Here is a 20,480-nt window from a genome sequence, read left to right on the forward strand (position 1 = left end):
TATATATATATATATATATATATATATATACATACACACACATATATATTTTTTTTTGGTGGGAGGGACATGGTTAATATATGGAAATTTGTTTTTCTTGATTATGTTCATTTGTTACCTCTTTTTCGCTAGAGGTTGAGGAGAGAAGAAAAAGAAAATGAATGCTTTTTAGTTAATTAAAAAAAAAAGATTATTGTTTACTTTGACAATGACACTTTCAGTTAAGTAGAGAGGGAAATAGAGGTGTCAAAAGCCAGATTACTTAGGATTGAGAAGTCTTTGGAAATTAAGGAAGTCATGGCAAAGAATGTGCTTGACTATGAAAGATATATAAGGTATCATGAGAAAATGTCAGAGTAAAATGAATGTTTCTTGAAAAGTAAAGGAGCTCTAGTCAGTATAGCTTCATTGAGAAAGTTATTCTAGAACAATTTTATTTCCTTTTTTGACAGACTAATAGACTTGTAGATTAGAGAAATGTCATAGATAATATACGTGTTTCAGCAAAGTGTTTAACAACATCTTTCATGATATGCTTGTGGCCAAGATGAAAGGATGGGACAGAATTAAGGCAAAAGCTAGAAGCTGCTAGAATGACTAGGCCTAGGGAATATACACTAATGCCTTCTGAGAGCTTAGAGGAAACATGGTCAAGAGATTTGTCCTTGGTCTTGAGTGTATAACACTTTAATTGATTTTAAGCCAAAATAAAAAATAGTACTTTTCAAATATGCATATGATACAGTATAATGGAAAGAATAGCTAAAACATTGAATGACAGGATTAAAAAAAGAGTTTAGAACAGTGATGTCAAAATAAAATATAAAGGAATCAGTAGGTTGCTTATTGATTTAGAAAACAATATATTAACATTACCTATGTTTTATTGTATTTTTATTTACTTTGTTAAATATTTCTTAATTACATTTTTTTTTAAACCCTTACCTTCGGTCTTGGAGTCAATACTATGTATTGGCTCCAAGGCAGAAGAGTGGTAAGGGTAGGCAATGGGGGTCAAGTGACTTGCCTAGGGTCACACAGCTGGGAAGTGTCTAAGGCCAGATTTGAACCTAGGACCTCCCGTCTCTAAGCCTGGCTCTCAATCCACTGAGCTACCCAGCTGCCCCCTATTTCTTAATTACATTTTGATCTGGTTCTGCACACTCTGGAGTCTTGTTCTCAAGAGGATCATGTGTTTGATGTCCCTGGGCTAGAAGGATGAGCTAAATCAAACAAGACATTTGTTGTTTTTGGATGCTAGGATGCCAATTTTAGATTTAATATCATAGGAAGTCATTAAAGTTTTTTGTTTTTTTAATAGCAGAAGTCATATTTAAAATGGTGTTTCATGAATAGCAAGACGGTGTGCAAGATGAGGGGAAGATTAAAGGTAGAAAGACCACTTAAGAACTTGGCATAAAGTTATCCTGATAGTATATGCTTAGGACTTGATCTTCTAAATTGACCAAGATGCGGGCAGCTAGGTGGCTCAGTGGGTTGAGAGCCAGATCTGGAGATGGGAGATCCTGGGTTCAGTTTGACCCTGAGCAAGTCACTTAACCTATATTGTTTAGCCATTTCCACTTTTCTTCCCTAGAATCAATATACAGTATTGATTCTAAAATGGAAAATAAATTTATTTTTTTTAATGACCAAGGAAATTCCAGCCTGATGAAAATATAAAGTGGACAATGGTAAGGTATATGAGGTAGGAATTAATGGATTTTTTAACAAAGTGAAAAATATGATGCATAGATTTACCAAATCATGTAGTATAGTATGTTGTGCTATGGAAGAAAGTCTCTAAGCTAATAGTCAGATGATCCAAGTTTACTTTTCTGAGCATGGAAACTCAACCTCCTGTGCATCCTTTTCTTATCTGTGAGATAAAAATAATAATTAGTTTTGCCTATTTTATAGAATTATTATGCAAAAGTGAAATAAAAATATTTAAGGAAATAGTAAAGCTCCATATAAATATGATTTATTTTTATGTTAAAAGATAGCAGGATGATTCTAAGCCAGTGGTTCCCAAACTTTTTTGGCCTACCGCCCCCTTTCCAGAAAAGATATTACTTAGCCCCATGGAAATTAATTTAAAAAAAATTTTAATAGCAATTAATAAGAAAAATAAATGCACCTGTGGCCATCACCATCTCCTCAGATTGCTGCAACACCCACCAGGAGGCGGTAGTGCCCACTTTAGGAATCACTGTTCTAAGCCTTGTAAACATCAGTGAGAAGGGAGCTCACTTCTTCCTAATGCTCTGGTGATGCCATTTCTCTCTTGTTTCTCTCCTTTCCTTTTTATTTCTTTATTCCATCTCTTTGATCCTTTTCTTTCCCAGTCCCTGCTCCTTAACAGTATTGTACTGGGAATATTGGGGAATGAGAGAGAATAAGTAGGTAGGAAGATGGAGGAAATTGTTGCAAGAGAATGACAAAAGTTTGAGTGAGGTAAGAGGGAAATCTCTTGGGAAAGGGGAAGGAATCTTTTGGTTCAGGTGGTAAAGTTGCTACCACCTCATGTCCAGAGGTCTAGTTGAGGATTACTGAATATTATTTGATTTTTTAAATTGATTTTTATTTTAAATTATTTTTCCATGTTTACATGATTCATTTTCTTTACCTCCCCTCCCAGAGCCAACAAGCAATTCCACTGGGTTGTAACAAATGTTATCACTTGATACCTTTTTCCATACTGTTCATTTTTGATATAGAGCAATCTTTTAAAGTCTAAACTCCAAATCACATACCCATATATACACATGATAAGTGATGTAATGTTTTTCTTTTGCTGAATATTATTTGAAAGATTGCCAACCTTGACTTTTGTGTGGAGGCTAAGAGAGGAAATAACATACACAAACGACATTTTGTCTCCTCTGTACAGTCACACTTTCCTCTGAGTGAGAACCTTACTACTTCCTCAGCTTTGCCCAAATTTCCTTCATTCAGTTACCCACCCTGAGCGGAGATGATCATGCCTAATGTTCTCCCTGGGGCCTTGGCCCTACTGGGGTCTACTTTTTCTCTTTCTTTCTGTTTAGCTGTGGGCTTGTCTAGCTGTCCAGAACCCACTGTGCCTAGTAACGGGATGAAGATTGGAGAGCGATACCTAGTGAATGATGTGGTCTCTTTTCAGTGTGAGCCTGGATATGCACTACAGGTATTGTTTTGTTATATGGCTGGAAAGGCACCTCTTAGCGTTACACTTTACATGCAAAATGTGTATTTTCATACACTTCCATAGAGTAGAATAGGTTTATTGAGTATAATTTGAGTAAACCTTACCAAAATTATTTCTCTTATTCACCTATCCCCAATGATTAAAATTGTGTTGTTCAAATTTTATTCCTTTGGGTTAAATATTGCCTTTTCTAGGCTATGAAATCCTGTTTGTAACATATGACCTTCGTTTAAAGACCTTGGGGGACCTTGTTATTTAAAAGGATAATCCAGTGAGTACTTCAGGAAAAGAAAATGTCCTTCTGTATTTGTTATAATCAACTAGTCACTATATCTCCCATTTATTTCTCGTTAATTTGGACCTTTTCTCTCTCATCTCTCTTTCTGCGTCTCTTCTCTCTGTTAAAATAAGACCCACCTATTATCTTGCAACCCTGAGTTATAGGATTGTGGTTCTTAGAAGTATTGAATCCAAAAAGAAACTCACCTTTACTACTTACTCCCTGTGTGAACTTAGACAAATCATGTAACCTCTGTGAGACTCAGTTCCTTTGGTAAAATGAAAGTGATAGATTAGATAATGTTTAAGATTCCTTCCAGTACTAAATCTGAAGCTATTAAGTAACTCCTCTTCAGTCTATGTTTCTGCTTCTTCTAGGGCCATTCTCATATTTCTTGCATGCCAGGAACTGTGCGGCGATGGAATTACCCACCTCCCCTCTGTATAGGTAAGATGGTTTAGATAGTTAAGTTTTGTGATGGGTTCACTATGAAAATGAATCAAATGAAACAGAGTCAAATGAAACATCAGTTGGCTTCAGGGTCAGTTCAGAAGATACTTTGTTCTTTATGTTCTGTTCTAATCCAGTAGTTTTGGGCTGTGACCTTTAACCCATCCAGTCACCACATTAAAGAAGGTATGCTCCAAAATCCCACTCTAATATACAGACTACCCTAAATTCTCTTCCTAAACTAGTAGAGAACAGTTGAAAGAGACCACAATAAACCAGATAGTCTTTTTAAGTATAATTCTCCAAGGACCAGCCTAATTAAATTTGGGAAAGGTTCATTACCAGAAGGTTGGTTACCAGTTATTACAAAGTATTGATGATGATGACCCATGAATGTAGACAGAAATATGTTAGCCCTGCCTCTTGTATGATCCCTTTCTACTTCTATGGTGGTAATGGTAGAGTGTAGAAAATGGAAAAGAATGCACTAAAAATTACACATTTCCTGAGTTCTGCAAATACTAACTCTTGTTAATCTCTAAATCTTTGTCTAACAAATAAGTTGACATAATACTAGAGGAGCTGAACCATAACCATACTGGTAGTTTCACCATAAATGAAATCAGAAGACAAAGAAATAGCAGCTAAGTGGGAATACAACTCACAGTTTCTTACAGTGAAAAATAAAGGAATTGGCAGAATTGGTTTCATCATATGCCCAAAGGCAACAGGAAACCTCATTTCATGGGATACTTGATCATCTCATTGTGCCAATGATGTGCACAAACAAAAAGAGAACTGTGAAGATAATGGCAGCTTATCTCCCAACATGGGTTTCATCCAGCCTCTACTTGAAAACTTCCAAAGTGAGACACACAACTGCCCACAGTGGATGCTGAGCATTTGTAGAAAACTCTCTTTGTTAGAAATTTCTTCTTCATTTCAAGCAGAAATATACCTCTGTAGTATTTAAGTATTCACCCATAGCTAGTTATTCAGCCTAGTGAGAACTAAGCCAATCAAATCTAATCTCTCTCCCATATTAGACCTTCACAATTGGCTGTTGTTTTTCCCCTCTTGTCTTTACTAATCTCCAGTTACTTTAATATAAACTTATATCATATTGCCACTTATCCCATCCCACTCCCAAAATTTGGTTACTCTTCTCTGGATGTGTTCCAAATGTTTTTCCTCACCTATTGCACAAAGAACTGACCACACTACTGTTTTATTTTATTTTGTATTTTTTATTTTAAATGTATTTATTTAGTTAATTAATTTAGAATATTTTTCCATGGTTACATGACTCATATTATTTCCCTACTCTCCTCCCTCCCTCTCCCATAGCCAATGAGCAATTTAACTGGGTTTTACATATATCATTGATCAAGACCTGTTTCCATATTATTAATATTTGCAATAGAGTGATCATTTAGAGTCTACTTCCCCAATCATATCCCCATTGACCAAAATACTTCTAATGTGATTTGAGTAGGATGAAATACAGTGAACCATCACTTTCTTCATTCTGAACATGAGGCCTCTCTTTTTAGTCTAGGCTGACATTAGCTTTTTGGCTCACATTCTATAGTTAACTCATTTTAAACTTCATATTCACTAACTTCTATAAAACTTTTTTTACAAGAACAATTATCTAGCTCCCTGTACTTTTGGAATTGATTATTAGAAGCCCAATGTTGAAATTTACTTTTATTCTTATTCAGTTTCATCCTATATCATTTGTTCCTTCTCTTGATTCTATAATCTGTCGTGTTAGCTATCCTCTTCAGATTGTGTCTTCTGAAAACTTGATAAGTATGTCATTAGTACTTTCACTAAAGTGAACCATATAAGGCAAAAGGGAAATCATTAGGATGTTCTGATAAAAACCTCTCTGAAGTTGACATCAGGCCAGTAACGAGTCTCCTTTAACTTAAGTTGTAGTAGAAGTGTGGCATTAGCATTACCCAACTTCCCTTTCTCTCTCTGGACTAGCTCACAGAAACCTGAACTCACAGTGGCAGGCCAGGAGAGGTTTTCTGAGGTAGAAGTGACCAAGTGACCAAGAGCAGACATATATCTACCACTCAACTCTTATGATATAAAAAAATAAACCCCTGAGAAAGGGTTGCACTCTATTTGTACTCACAACTATAACTCTCTAATCCCCAGTAGTATTCTTTACATAAATCGATCATAGTAATATACCATTGTCTCAAATACAAAACATTTATCAGTATAAGAGGAAAAATCAAGATAGAACATAGTTTACTGAAAGAAAAGCAAAAGCAAAAAGAATAAAAATATAATTTTCTCCTTTGAACCTGAGTGATATTCTTCCACTAATGCACCCAGTGTTGATAGCAGGAGGGTGAGCATAAATTTATAGAAACCTAGCAATGAGGAATGAGTAGGAAATCCCATTAACTTGGGGCAACTCACAACTCTGGATTGCAGATCTTGATATCCTTGGGGTTTTTTAGGGAATAGTCTGCACTATAGGACCAACAAGGATTGTACCTCCTCTGAGCCTCTCCATTATTCTGTTAGATGAAATCACTTTTCTACTATTCTTGGACTATGGAAAAAGTGTTCAGCCATTTTAGTAAAATAGTAAAAAAAAATAGTAAAGATATTCATTCAGTATCAAGCAGTTCCCTTATGTCTGCTTTTTTGGCCATGAGTTTTCCCCTCTCCCAGCAAAAAGGGTGGCAGAAGACAAATGTAGTCATGCCTTGTGGTTTTTCAAAACTCTCTCAAAATATAGATAGTGCTAAAGAGAAAGGATGACAAGCTCAGCCAGCTCTTCATCCACTTCATATGATTCATCTTTATTCTGATCATGTCCCAGCATTAGAGGCTTCCCCCCACACCCCACTCACAATCAGCTCATAGCAGCAAAGTCTGTCATAGCTAGTCAGAGGCTTTAAATTCTTTTAGCAGGCTCTAAATTCTTTCCTCAGCCCTCAGTTCAGTTGCTCTTCTCTAGTATCTATTGTGTTTATTCTGAATTCTGTGCTTTTTTCTCTCAGTATGCTACTTTTCTTGACTTCTCTTTTCACTTGACTTATGTTCTCAGCTTCTGTTTTCTAGCTTAGGCATGAATCAGGGCCTCCTCAACTCTAACTCATATGAAGAAATCCTAAATCCACATTTCTACTATGTATAACACAAATAGTTATCATAAATAATCCCACTGTCCCAAAACAATTCTTTGATGCCAAGTTTCCCAGCAATCATTTCCAAAATCCTGAAAACAGTTAATTTTTGTTAGAAAACAATGAACCAAGACTATCTTTGCATCACTCTTCTCTCTGACCTGCTATCTATCAATCAAGTCCTCTCATTGTATTTCTATGTGGGGCTGCCTTTCTCTCAGAGATTTAGAATTATTTCAAACTTTTCCCCACACGAATGTCCTTTATCTGTCTTTTTTCAAAAAAGAAAATATCCACATAAGAAAAGGGCAACATCTTACCTAGTCATTCAGTCAGTTCTGAGTCCAACTAAATAGATCTACCAATATTTTTATGTCTTATCCTCAAGTGAACTCAGAAACTTTGTCACATGCTTCATTGAAATCAATGGAGTCAGGAAGACCTGAGTTCAAATCCTGCCTTAGACCCTTACTAGCTGTGTGACAGCTGGCAAATTACTTAAACCTATTTGTATCAGTTTCTTCATCTGAAAAATGAGCTGAAGAAGGAAATGGCAAATAACTTCAGTATCTTTGCCAAGGGGGGTCATGTAAAGATGGACATGACTGAAATGACTGAACAATATCACCAACAAATTTCATATATATGCAGGTATGCATATATACACACGTATATATATATATATACATCTATGTGTGAGTAAACACATATGTATATGCATATGTATACTCATACATAGCTATATGGAGAGGAAAAGAGATAAAGAGAAAGTTCATCCAAGTTGAGTTCACTGGGCTTCATCATTCTATTAACTACTTTTGTTCTGTCCTCCCCAGGCCAAATATCACTTTTTGAAAAGGAAAATAAAATCAAAATAAGGGTTAAATAGTTTTGTCATCTCACTCTTATTTCATCTGCCCCAGTCGGTAGCTCTAGTCTTTCATCTACTTCTTACCCTTAATGCGGCTGAATCATTTCATATTAGGAATTATTGAAGGTACTAGAGATTTAGTACAGAGAAAAGAAGGTATAGTTATTGCCTTCAAATCCTTAAAAGGATGGTAATGTGTATGAGGGATAAGACTTGATTTTGTGAAGTTTCTCTGTATAGGAACTTGAGGACCTGCTTCTATCTCTTTCCTCTTCCACTTCAGTTTTGCACTTAAAATAAATGGATAAGCAAAAATGAGTCAAAATGGCCCATATTGCCAACTGCAATCTACAGATTAATTGTTTCTCTTTGGACATATTTTTCATACTGTTTAGTGTGTTTAACTAATTATTAATAATTGTTAGTCATACCAAGTAGATGTTTAAAGAAAATTCTAGAATTCATCTTATGAACCAGAGAGTAAATTTAAGTATAAAATAAATTTTTCTACACTTAATAAAGATTTATGTATCCATGCCATATGAGGAACTATTGAAGACATTTAGGATTTATTTTTAATTTAATTTAATTTTTAAGTCCTTATTCTCTTTCTCTTATTTCCCCTTTCTCCCATCCCTTCTACCACTCCCTACACTGAGAAAAAGGAAAACAAAATTGAGATTAGCTTTGAAAAGAGGAGATTGAGGACCAAAGAGAGAGAGGGTTTCATTCACTGTAAGGAAGAACATTCTGATAATTATGTTTTCGAGTTGAAAGATGTGCTCCCTTGAAAAGTAGTTTTCACTTGAATTATTTATTCCAAGGCTATTTGAATGAATACCTGTCAGAGACATTGCAGAGGGAATTATCTGATTCTAAAATTACATACATAATTATTGGTTAGATAAAGATATAGATACTTCAAATGATTCATAATTTCATTGATGTGGGTAATGATTTCACCAAAATTAATTGCCAACACCTTCCCAATCCTCAGTTTTTTATTGTAAGGTCATTGTAAGTGTCAGTAATCAAAACTACTCATTACTAATGATCACTACTCCTTCCTAGTGATGATCCTCTCTATATTTAGTTAGGTCAGTGGACAACAGATACAGAATCTACTTCTGATTCATACTAAAAGCTAGAGTATTTTGATAGATGGAGAGATGGATAGAACTAAACAGAGATATTATCTGTATACATATTGTTATTCATGTATGTTTGATATGAGGGGTGATATGGTATGGGCTAAGTTTGCACATGATTGTGATGTTGAAGCTATATCTCTTGACAGCTTACTTATTCTCCTAATTTATGTAACATTAAGAAAAGTAAGATATCATTTTAACTAACCAACTATTTTGTGACCAAAATACCTACTGTTTACAATTTAGAACAAAAATAAGTAAAATGCCTTATTTCATCCATAGTGCTGAGAGGATTTTTTTTCTTGAATTATTTCTATTGCTGAGGCCTAAATTGAGGCTCAGACTCATCCCTCATTCCTTTTGTTCCTAGGAAAATCAGAGAATTCCCCACCTTGGAAAATCTCCCTTTGTAGGAAGGATGGAAGTCTGCTTCTTTATCTGTAATCAAGAATTCTCTCTGAAGTATTTGAAAGCATAAGCCCTTTTGTCCTTGCTAAATATATCATCTAGATTGAGGGTAACTAGCACCCCCAATAAGAGAAAAAGCCACTGAAAACATGCTTGACTCAACTTTTCTAGCCAAAGACTGCTAGAAGAGGCTGAACTTCATAAGCTCCCTGACATTCAATTTCTTAAAATGACAGCTAGTGGGTAAACTTTTATCTATTTGAAAGTAAGGTGGGTGAGCCATGTTTCCTTGGCTGGTGAAAGTAGAGCATGTTAGCAGTTTTCTTATTTTGGTAAAGACTACCTCCCCCGTGATGAAGTAATGAGGGAAGAGTTGAAATCTCTAAGTCCATCTCCTCTTTTGAAATATCCACCAATGGGGACCATTCAGGGGTGGTCCAAAGGTCAAATTGTCAGGCCAGTCAGAAAGAGGATACAGCTTCCTATAAAAGCAAGAGGACAGGACTCACAAATGGCTTTTTGCTTAAAAAAGAGGCTGGTGAAAGATCCACTCTTTATTGATGGGTTTTATGCTCCCATTAATGACCAATGTTATTCTCAGAGAAATGGCCTCATATACTTTATTGGCTAAATTCCAGGTTATTCTGGGATATTCAGTATATGTGAGTGGACCTTACCTTCTGCTCAAAAGAAGATTTTCCCAAATCCACATAAATAAAGTACTTTTTTCTCCCCAATTCTTCAAGAATGGGCAACTATATGTTTTCTATAGATCTAAGGATATGACCTAGAACATAATAAAAAATAGGAAAATCTTTCAAATAATCTGAGTTCTCACCCCCCTTTAGGGAAACCTCCAGCAGCCAATCTAACTAATTTATAGGAATTAGATAATTTGCTTTTTATAAGCATGTGGTTTTTTTGAGAGGTAAGGTAGCTGTAAATAATCCATAGACTCTCCTTTCATCATCCTGCCCTTCACATCAGGGAAATGGAGAGAAGGATTAGGTTGATACCACATCCGATTTAATTCATCTCAGCTAATTTTCATAAGAACCTTTACTTCCATCAGTTTCCATATTCCTAGGCCTTGGCTGTGCCTATTCTTGGCCTGCCAATCCTATGATGCCCCTGAGCCCCAACTTTAGATACCTGCCCATATGGATCCCCCAGTCTTTCAGGAGCTTCTCTTCCTCTGCTGTAGGGAGGGAATGGGGACCAGCAGACTAGATGCCTCTCCTGTTTCTGCTTCATTCCTACTATGGATTAACCCTTGAGACTCAGTGTAATTTAATTGCATGTGTGCCACCCTCCAGACTTTGTTTTTTAGCTGTATGAAAGGGACACAGACCTCCATAAGACTTAGAGAGCCAGGAAGCTGCCCAAGCTGCCTATTGACATACAGCTATTCAAAGAAGAACTTTGGAAATAAGTATGAAGGATTCTAGACTCTAGAATGCTTCTGTGGCTGTTGGACAAATGTGCAGGTTCTGGCTGTAACTTGGCTTACAGAGGGGGAGGGTTTTGTGATGCTTATTGATCCCTGTAAAGGGAGGTCTTCTATGAACTCCAGCTTCAACAAGGAAGGTTGGATAAAGGTTATGAGAGGTTATACCTTGATATATTTCCAACTGCTGCCTCAATGGAAAGTGCTTCAGACTAGCCCAGGAGCAGATGTAGAGACTTACAAATCCCTGGCTAAGCGTTTCTTCCTTTTCTGAAAGTGTGTAGCACTACCCTGGCAGCAGGGAGGCCTGGCTGGGCAGAAGAGCACCAACTAAGCTTGATGCAGAAGCACTTCATTCACCAAAGGAGTAGAGCAGCCAGCAGCAAGGGACCTTCCAGAACAGACTAGCTAAGCACCAGGACAGTATCAGAATAACCAGATTCTATAAGAGAGCAACTAAACTGTGCAGCTGCCTAGCTTAACAGCAGAGCTACTGTCCAGGAAATACACCCACTCCCAAGAAATGATGATAAGTTGTTTCTGCAGTAGCCTTAGTTCCAGAGTTCTAAGCAGCTTTGGCCAGCCTTGCTCTTCCACCTGTCCCTTCTTTCTAGGATACCCACTTATTCCCAAGCATACTGTGCACATTGGTGGGGGAGTGTGGCGTGTGCTCCATATTTATATATGGGTGGAATATCAGGAAATCATTGTTCTTGCTTGTCCTAAATTCCTTTTCTTGGGAGTTAATTGATAGAAACAATTAGGTGGCTTAAGGAATAGAGCCAGACTTGGAGTTAGGAGGTTCTGGGTTCAAATCTGACCTCAGATACTTCCTTGCTTTGTGACCCTGGGAACCCCAATTGCCTTACCCCTTTTCTGCTCTTCTGCCTTAGTACTCAGTGTCAATTCTAAAACAGCAATAAGGTTTTTTTCAAGAGTTAATTGATAAAAGCAATTTCCAATTAATAAGTGGACAAAGGATATGAGCAGGCAATTTTCGGAAAAAAGTGAAATCTATCAATGGTTATATAAAATGCTCTAAATCATTAATATTTAGAGAAGTGAAAATTTAAACAACTCTGAGGTATCACCTTATACCCATCAGATTGGCTAACATGACAGAAAATGAAAATGACAAACACCAGAGGGAATGTAGAAAAATAGGGACACTGATTTTTGCTGGTAGAACTCTGAAGCAGTCCAACCATTCTGGAGAATAATTTTCAGCTATGTCCAAAGGGCATACCACTGTGCATACCCTTTGATGTAGCAATACTGCTTTTTACTTCATTTCTGAGAGAGCCTAGTTTCTCATTAAGCCACTTCATTATTTTAAAACTTCACCATTTTCTTCTAGCAACTTCTATCAAATAGATAAGACTTCTGACCTTGTAAAGGCTGAAGATTCAGAGGAGTGAAAAATCAAGAAGTCCCCAAAGAACTTATATATTTACAAAATTTGTGATACTTTTTCAAGCTCCACATTATTATTATTATTGTTATTATAATTATAAACTTTAAGCAAAATGTACTCAATTAAAATCTTGGCAATTTTTTTAACTTAAAGAACAAAAATGTTTATCAGAAAATTAATTAATTTTCTAATGATAAAATTATATTACCCTCTAGGTATCACTTTTTTTTATTTTTATTTTTTTATTTTAAACCCTTGACTTCTGTGTATTGACTTATAGGTGGAAGAGTGGTAAGGGTAGGCAATGGGGGTCAAGTGACTTGCCCAGGGTCACACAGCTGGGAAGTGTCTGAGGCCGGATTTGAACCTAGGACCTCCCGTCTCTAGGCCTGGCTCTCAATCCACTGAGCTACCCAGCTGCCCCCTGGGTATCACTTTTCAAATTAACAACATTTCTCGTAAAATATTTTCCCAAAATTTACAATGTAAGAAAAATTAGAAGCTAATGACAGCATAAACAATATTATGGATTTTAAAACATACCACAAAAAATTTTTGCTGAGCCCTTTTGAGGGCTGCTTTCCTACTTTGGTGTCCACTTGTCACCCAGCTCTCACCTGTAGCTCCAAGAAGCCACATCACAGTAAACTGTCTCAGCAGAGGAATGATAGCCAGGTTGAGGGTAATTGATGGGCCTCTCACTCATTTGTGAGTAAGAAGGGTGTATTCCCCAGGCATGTAAAGACTTCCCCTGGCAGAAGGAGAAGATGAGAATCATTTGTTCCAGTGTTCATAAAGGCATTATAAACAAGCACTGTGGAGTGTTTAGAGCTTGGTTAGAAGTCAAGGTCATCCACTGCATCCTGATCCATCATCATGCATCTTGGCTTTTGTCTTGCCACTAGACTTTGATACTTCTGAAAGAGAAAGTGAGGCTGACAACTTTGTGCAGCATTGCCTCACTAAATTTAGTTTGTGAGCAAGTCAAAAGACATCACCTGTGATGTCATTTGTACTTTTTGAGCATGAGAGACAGAAACCTACCAACATCAATTTGGTCGAACGCATGTCCAAATCCTCTTATGTAGAAAGTTACTTATCTGGCTATTAATTTGGCATTCTTTACTAAATCACATTCAAAACACCCATATCCTAAATGGAGGGTTTAGTATACATCAATACCATGTAGTGTGATCAATGTTTTAATTCTTAGGCGGTTTCTAAACATATCACCTTAATACAGAATATCAAGTGTATTTATTTTCCATTGTTTGATCTACCTGTTTAGTATCAAACCTTCACAATTGTCCTAATAGGAGAACATCTCACTTTAAATGAGACTATATTAAAATTAGTGTCATTCAGAATTTCAGTTTTCCCAAGGACCATTAGCTGCCAGCACCTCAAATTATAGAACCCACTGCTTTGAGTTAACTTCATTCCAAAAATTTATAGTGACTGTCTTAGTCTTACATTCTCCTTCTTAAAATATTTTAGTATTTACAAAAATCTTCAAAACATAATTCAGAAATTTACAGCAAAGTTATATTTTAATTAAAAAATTTAGTCTTTAATTTATGATGCCATAAATGTCTACATATCAGGGGAAAATGTTTCCCTTTCTTTGCTTGTCTTACTTTATCTCTCTAACCTCAACATGGCTTAGGCTGAAATAATAGAATGAATATATTTTACAGCTTTGTTTTTTTTTCTTCTTCAAACCTTATCTCCCAGTGAAAGTCTAAAGTGGAAGTAAGTCCCTGCTTACTTGGACGGAGGGTTTAGTATCAGATTGTCTTCATTAATTTTCCCTCAACAGCCTAAACTCTCTTTTGTAATTTTTTAACACTGAAGTTTTTATGGAGGACTGCATTTTTTCCTTAGAACTCTTCTAAGACAGCAGAAACTACAAACAATACCAGACATAACACAAGACAAAGATATTCCCAGGAATATCATAGGGAGGGTAGAGAGGGAGAAAAAGTGGGTTTCCCTAATGTTGGAGCATGAGCATTCACCCTCAAAAGGCTTAATCATTAGAGAGTAGTTTACTTGACCGAAACATATAAGAGCTTCCTTCATTAATCCGAGGTCATCCTAAATAAATTCATATAGGTTTGATATAAGACAACTGATTCATCATGATTGCTTAATCAACTAAACTGAGAAAGGATTCCCTACCAGCAGGTCACATGATTGAACTGACAGCCCTTGCATTTGCTGATACCAGTATATAGTCACAGACTATTTTCTATTAGTCATGAGAGGGTAAAAGAAGTACAAGGAAGAGAAAGAAAGACAAAAAGGAGAAAAATATCCTTGGAGGACTAACTGAATTAATAGATGGTAGATCTGTCCCTCCTAGGGCTCCTGATGGATTAATCCAAGAGGAGTATTCATTTGCCTATAAGGTTGACTAGGTTAGTTCTAACCTTCAGAATAATTACTTTAGTCAAGATGGTACATAAGTTTCTGGACACCTGAAGTCCCTAGTCCTGACACCTAGTCTGAGGGTAGGCATAGGCGGGGCTCAGGGAAGACTAGTACCCTCAGTGCAAGTGCTTACTGAACACTTTTCAGGACTGCTTTTCTCCTTTGGTATCCACCTGCCACCCAGCTCTCAGTTGTGGTTCCTCAAATCTGTAGCACACACAGCAATCACACTCTGGTAAACTGTTATAGCAGGCAAATAAATCAGGGTAGAGGTAACTGACAGGCCACAAATCCAATGATGAATTAAGGGGGTGTCTACCCCAGGTATATGAAGACTTCCCCAGAGGAAGGAGCAGGTGAGAACAATTTGTTCCAGGTGCCACAAAGGTGGTAGAAGCAGGCACTGTAGAACCCTTAGAGCTGGGTTATACATCAGAGAAGCCAAGTTTATCTAACGTATCCTATGCCACTACCAGTCATCTTGACTTTTATTTTGCTACTGGACTTTGAAGACTCTGGAGGAGAGAGTGAGGCTGATGACTTTGTGCAGCAGCCACACTTAAATCTATTTAATATGCAAGTCAAAAGATATCATCCATACCATTTTACAATCTCATTATTTTACTTCTATCTCAAAGTTCTCTGGTGACAGTCAAGTGACAAAAGATCAGATGTGGATACACTGGGAGCTGTAGTCACAATCTTGTACAACACAGATGGCCCCAGAATGTGGGGCCATCTTCTCACTGGATCTAAGCAGCCATTAGGATTTGGCAGTTCCATGGGTGTCTAAGTAATCTTTTTTTTAAGGACCATGCTTCTTACCTCCTGGTATATGGAAGGGCTAGAAAAGGTGCCCTAAAATTATTTATTTTGACTAACCCTAGCTTGATAACAAGCAGAAAACTTACCTTCTGATCATACAAAGAATCATTCAAAAACTTTTGCAAAGGTGATTCCATTCACCATTGCCACATGGAATAATGTGCACACTTATAGACAACATAAAATTCAGAAGACCTGAATAACGAACTGTACTTATTGTGGGAGAATTCAGATGATATCACATCCAAATATAGGCCTGAGTGAAATAAGGCTGGCAAATTAGGCCAACTTACCAAAGTCAGACTTGTCTATACACTTTTTTAGAGTGGTTGCTGTGATGAGGAACACCATGAAGCTGACATGTTTACAGAAACAAATCTACCCAACAAAATTTGTGTGTCTTCTCAAAGGAGTGAACAACAGACTTATGATAGCATGATTGCCACTTGCAGGAAAACACCACACCATCATCATCAGTGCATATGCTCCCACCATGACAAATCCTGATGAGGTTAAAAAAATTTATGAAGACCTAGAAAACCTCAACAACACTGTGCCAAAAGAGGACAAGTTTATAATTCTGGATGACTTTAATACCAGAGTAGGCACAAAGTATCAAATATGGCAGGGAATCACTGGGAGGAATGGAGTCAAAAATAGCAAAAGTAATGATCAGCTACTACTGAAGACTTATGCTTCTCATGACCTTTTCATAACCAACACTGTTTTCCATTTACTAAATGCAATAAGACTTCATGGATGAATCCTCAAAGCTAACATTTGTAATATGGAAGTGCATACTGCCATATTTTGCATAGGGCAAGCTGGCAGTTTGCCCTGGTTAGAATGTGGAACATGCCATGAGACAGGTGGCTGGTGCCACATGGCTGTTGGAGCCTGGCTATAAATAAGCTTGGCAGACCCTGGCTACTGGACTTCTCTCCTCACCTCTCACTTGCTCCATACCCCTTTGGGACCGGGTGGTGGGAGTGGGAATGTAGGTAGATTTTTAGGCTTAGAATAGGGTCAATTCTGCAGAATAAACCCATAATTACCGCTGGTAAAGCAAACCAATCTTTTACCAAAGATTTATTTTATTTTATTATCAAAGAGACCACACCACTCTGACCCAGGGCTGCCTGCACTGGGTCAGCAGAAGAGCATCTAGGAAGACCTAATAGCATGTTGAGTCAGATAAATCCTTCACCCTTAGTTCTCAGTACTTCCTAACCCTCTTTCCATTACCTTACCACCTATATGCCTTTTATCAATGAACCCCTTATCCTTAATCTGAGAACTTTGTGGTTATTGCCTACCCTTCTAAGGCCAAGCAAGGACAGCCAACAGGGAGGTTCTGAACAACTACAGCAGAAATAAACTCCATTGCTGTAGGACAGGAAGTCCTATTCTCACTTCCTGTCAAAATATATCATACAGTCCAATAGGAAGTTATTTCCTCATAGGATAGGGGCTGAAGATTTGACATCTTAAAGGATCCTGGTGTCTAGCAGAGAGAGAGTTTCACTTAATACTCTGCTAACCTGGGCTGGATCCTTGCTACATTTATAATCAGTTTCCAGCTCATCCCTGGTACTGCCCATATCATCCTCTCTATAGCTAGCACCTTCTTCCTTCTAGTATTATTCCTAGGATCAGCCCCTTTATTCAGTATACATTGAGATTTAATAGACTATGTAATTATAGAGAAGAGACAGAGAAGAAGTGAAGAGTGATGAAGAGAATGTGTGGGATTGATCACAGATTCAACCTATTATCTAAACCAGTTATTCCCAAAGTGGGCGCCACCACCCCCTGGTGAGTGCTGCAGCGACCCAGGGGAGAGGTGATGGCCACAGGTGCATTTATCTTTCCTATTAATTGCTATTAAAATTTTTAAAAGTGAATTTCCAGGGGACTATGTAATATTTTTTCTGGAAAGGGGGCAGTAAGCCAAAAAAGTTTGGGAACCACTGATCTAAACATTCTCATTCAACCAAAGCAGTGGCCCCAGGGCAAGAGGACTACCAGAAGGCTTACTGTCAAAAGATTAGAACTGTTTGACGCTGACTTGGAGAAAAAACTGAGCCAATACATGACTGGCAACAGTGGGACAGAAGAGGAGTGGGTAGCTTTTAGAGATTTGATATAACACTGCATTTACTTATCTGGAATAGAACACTCCAAAACATCAAGATTGATTTGATGAAAATGATGGGGAAATTCAGAAGCTACTAAATGAAAAACCCCACTGGGTTAACCAGCAGGATAGTACATCCATCTCTAAGAAGGTAATGTTTAACTCCATAAAAAATAAAATGCAAATTGTAATGTAGAATTTATGCAAGATCTCTTGCATTTGCAAATTACCCTGGGCAATCCTGGCAGTTAGGAGAATGGAACTTTGGCCCAGCAGGTGCCACTCCCAAGACCTGACAGTTTGAGCTGGGACTATAAATACCCCTGCTGAACCAACCTGGGGGTTCTGATTTCCTTGACCTCATCCAGACACCCAGCTACCCCTGACTTCCCCTTGGGGACCCTGGGAGGGGGAAGGGAGGTTGAAGGGGGATTGGGTTGTGGAATGTGGGCAGGAAATTAGATTAGGTCAGCCTAGCAATAGGGACACCCCTAAACCAATTCATCAACTTCATCTGTCTAGTTGGTGGATCACATAACATCAGGGCAGTGAAAATTATCTCTGGCTTAGGGGCTGGTTCCCTCAGCCTGATCCTTACCTTCTAGGTCCATTGCCAACACTGACCAGGTGCCCTTAGCAATAGCTTCTCCAGACCCTAAATCCTCTTTCCTCAGTTTTCCCTTCTGTGTTTAAATAAACCATTAGACTGAAACTGTGAGCTTCTATAGTTATTTATAACATCATCCTGGGCTAAGGGGCTGAGGAGACGGGAGACTAGCAACCACTTAACTCCAAAGGAAGTACTGGGCAAGCATCCATTTTATTCAGGAAGTGTGTGTGCTTCACCTCCTGTTGAGTTCTGCTTTCACTCCAGCAGGGAGGGGCTCCTCACTCTCCAACTTAAAGGAGCCTACAGATAGCAGGGAGACTGACTGGGCATCACAGCTCAGGCTACACACCCTTGGCAGTCTCAAATCACCAGCTACAGTAGCTATAGGCTCCCTGGCCAGGTGACTCACTTGTACCGCCAGCTCCCCTGTTATCAGTCACATTAACCCCTTATTACAAAATGAAATTTAGACAGTTGCAGGATTCTTGACTCAGTAAAAAGGCAGATGAAATTCAATTTTATGTTGATGGACAACAACACAAAACATTTCTATAATGCCCTGAAGACTATTTATGGGCCAAAGACTGATGGTGTATCTTAGCTACTCAGTGCTGATGGAGCCGTATTGATTATTGATAAGAACATGATACTGGAAAGGTGTGCTGAAAACTTCTCAACAAAATGTCACCAATTTGATGTTAAAGGATCACTCTACTGCAAATATGAATAACATAGAAATGGGTTTTGAACCACAATACATGTATAACCCACTGGAACTGCTTGTTGGCTTTGGGCGGGCAGAGGAGAGAGCAGGGCGGGGGAGGATCATGAATCATGTAACCATGGTAAAATATTCTAAATAAAAATTTAAAAAAAAAACTTGTCATCAACCAGTGTTGAAGCCATTGACTATGTATCTCAGACTGAAGTCAGATCTTCTCTAGCTGAACTTCCAACTGAAGAAGAGGTTTTGAATGTCATTAGATGGTGTGTGGCAAAGTGCCTAGTGCTGATTCCATTTCAACAAAGATTTACAACTGTTCATACAAAAGCTGACAGAAATCTTCCACATTGTGTGGCAAAAGGAGATTCTCTCTCAAGAGATCAAGGATTCCTGCATTGTTCATCTCTCTAAAGGAAAAGAAAATAGGTTGTCCTATAACAATCACAGGGGGCTCTCTTAGTGATGGCAAGATTCTTGCCAGAGTCCTGCTTAATAGGCTAATCCTCCACCTGGAAGAGAGTTATCTACTATAGAGTCAGTATTACTTCAGAAAGGACTGAGGAATGGACAATATTGGCATTTGTTGCCTGACAACTCTTTGCCAGTTATGCCAATTTTGGCCTGAAAATACCAAGAAAACAGAGGTTCTCCACCAGCCAGCACCACGTTATCCATATGTGGAAGCATCAGTTACAGCAAATGGAGAAATTTTGAATGCTTTTGTAAGTTCACTTACTTTTGCATTTATACTTAACAGGATGTACACATAGATAATGAGCTTGTCAAAGCTACCTCGGTGTTTGGGAGACTCCAAAGAAAAGTGTGGGAAAGAAGATATATCCGGCTACCTACCAAACTGAAGTTGACTTCATTGTTGTATGCCTATGAAATCTGGACAGTGTACCAGTGCTGTGCCAGGAAACTGAATAATATCCATTTGAATTATCTTAGGAAGATTCTGAAGATCACCTGGCAAGATAAGCTTATATCATTCTGATCAGTCCCAGATGGACACACTGTACATTGAGCCCAATATAGTGATATCATTTTGGTCCTTTGAGTACAAAAGACAACAACCAACCAGCTAGTCTAAGTACACGGGCTACTTGATTGTGTTCAACCTGAATCATGGAGGTATAAAGAAAACTCAGTTTTCTTTGTGCAGAATGATCCAATGAGTTGACAAGACACGTGTTTACTACCGGAGTCCTCATGTCTGATCCTACACCAGTTGTTAGGAGAATAAAATCCAAAAATGAAATAATATAGGGGAAAAAATTCTTATTAAGTCATCTAGCAGAGGAGAGAGCCAAAAAGGGGTGGCCCACTGCCCCCTAGTGTCTTTAAGTTGCACTTTATATAGAATTCAAATGAAAGAACAA

General features: G+C 37.8%; 1 protein-coding gene across 1 annotated transcript in view; it reads left to right on the forward strand.

Moving 5' to 3' along the window:
• CSMD2 (CUB and Sushi multiple domains 2) overlaps positions 1 to 20,480 on the forward strand; it is a 1,000,214-nt gene that overhangs the window by 841,346 nt on the left and 138,388 nt on the right. Inside the window, exons 38-39 of the mRNA XM_044668787.1 lie at positions 3,051 to 3,169; positions 3,848 to 3,917. Of these exons, the coding sequence (XP_044524722.1) occupies positions 3,051 to 3,169; positions 3,848 to 3,917 (189 nt within the window). The remainder of the gene's footprint in view (positions 1 to 3,050; positions 3,170 to 3,847; positions 3,918 to 20,480) is intronic.

Source organism: Gracilinanus agilis, chromosome 3, assembly GCF_016433145.1.
Source record: "Gracilinanus agilis isolate LMUSP501 chromosome 3, AgileGrace, whole genome shotgun sequence".
Taxonomy (NCBI): Eukaryota; Metazoa; Chordata; class Mammalia; order Didelphimorphia; family Didelphidae; genus Gracilinanus; species Gracilinanus agilis.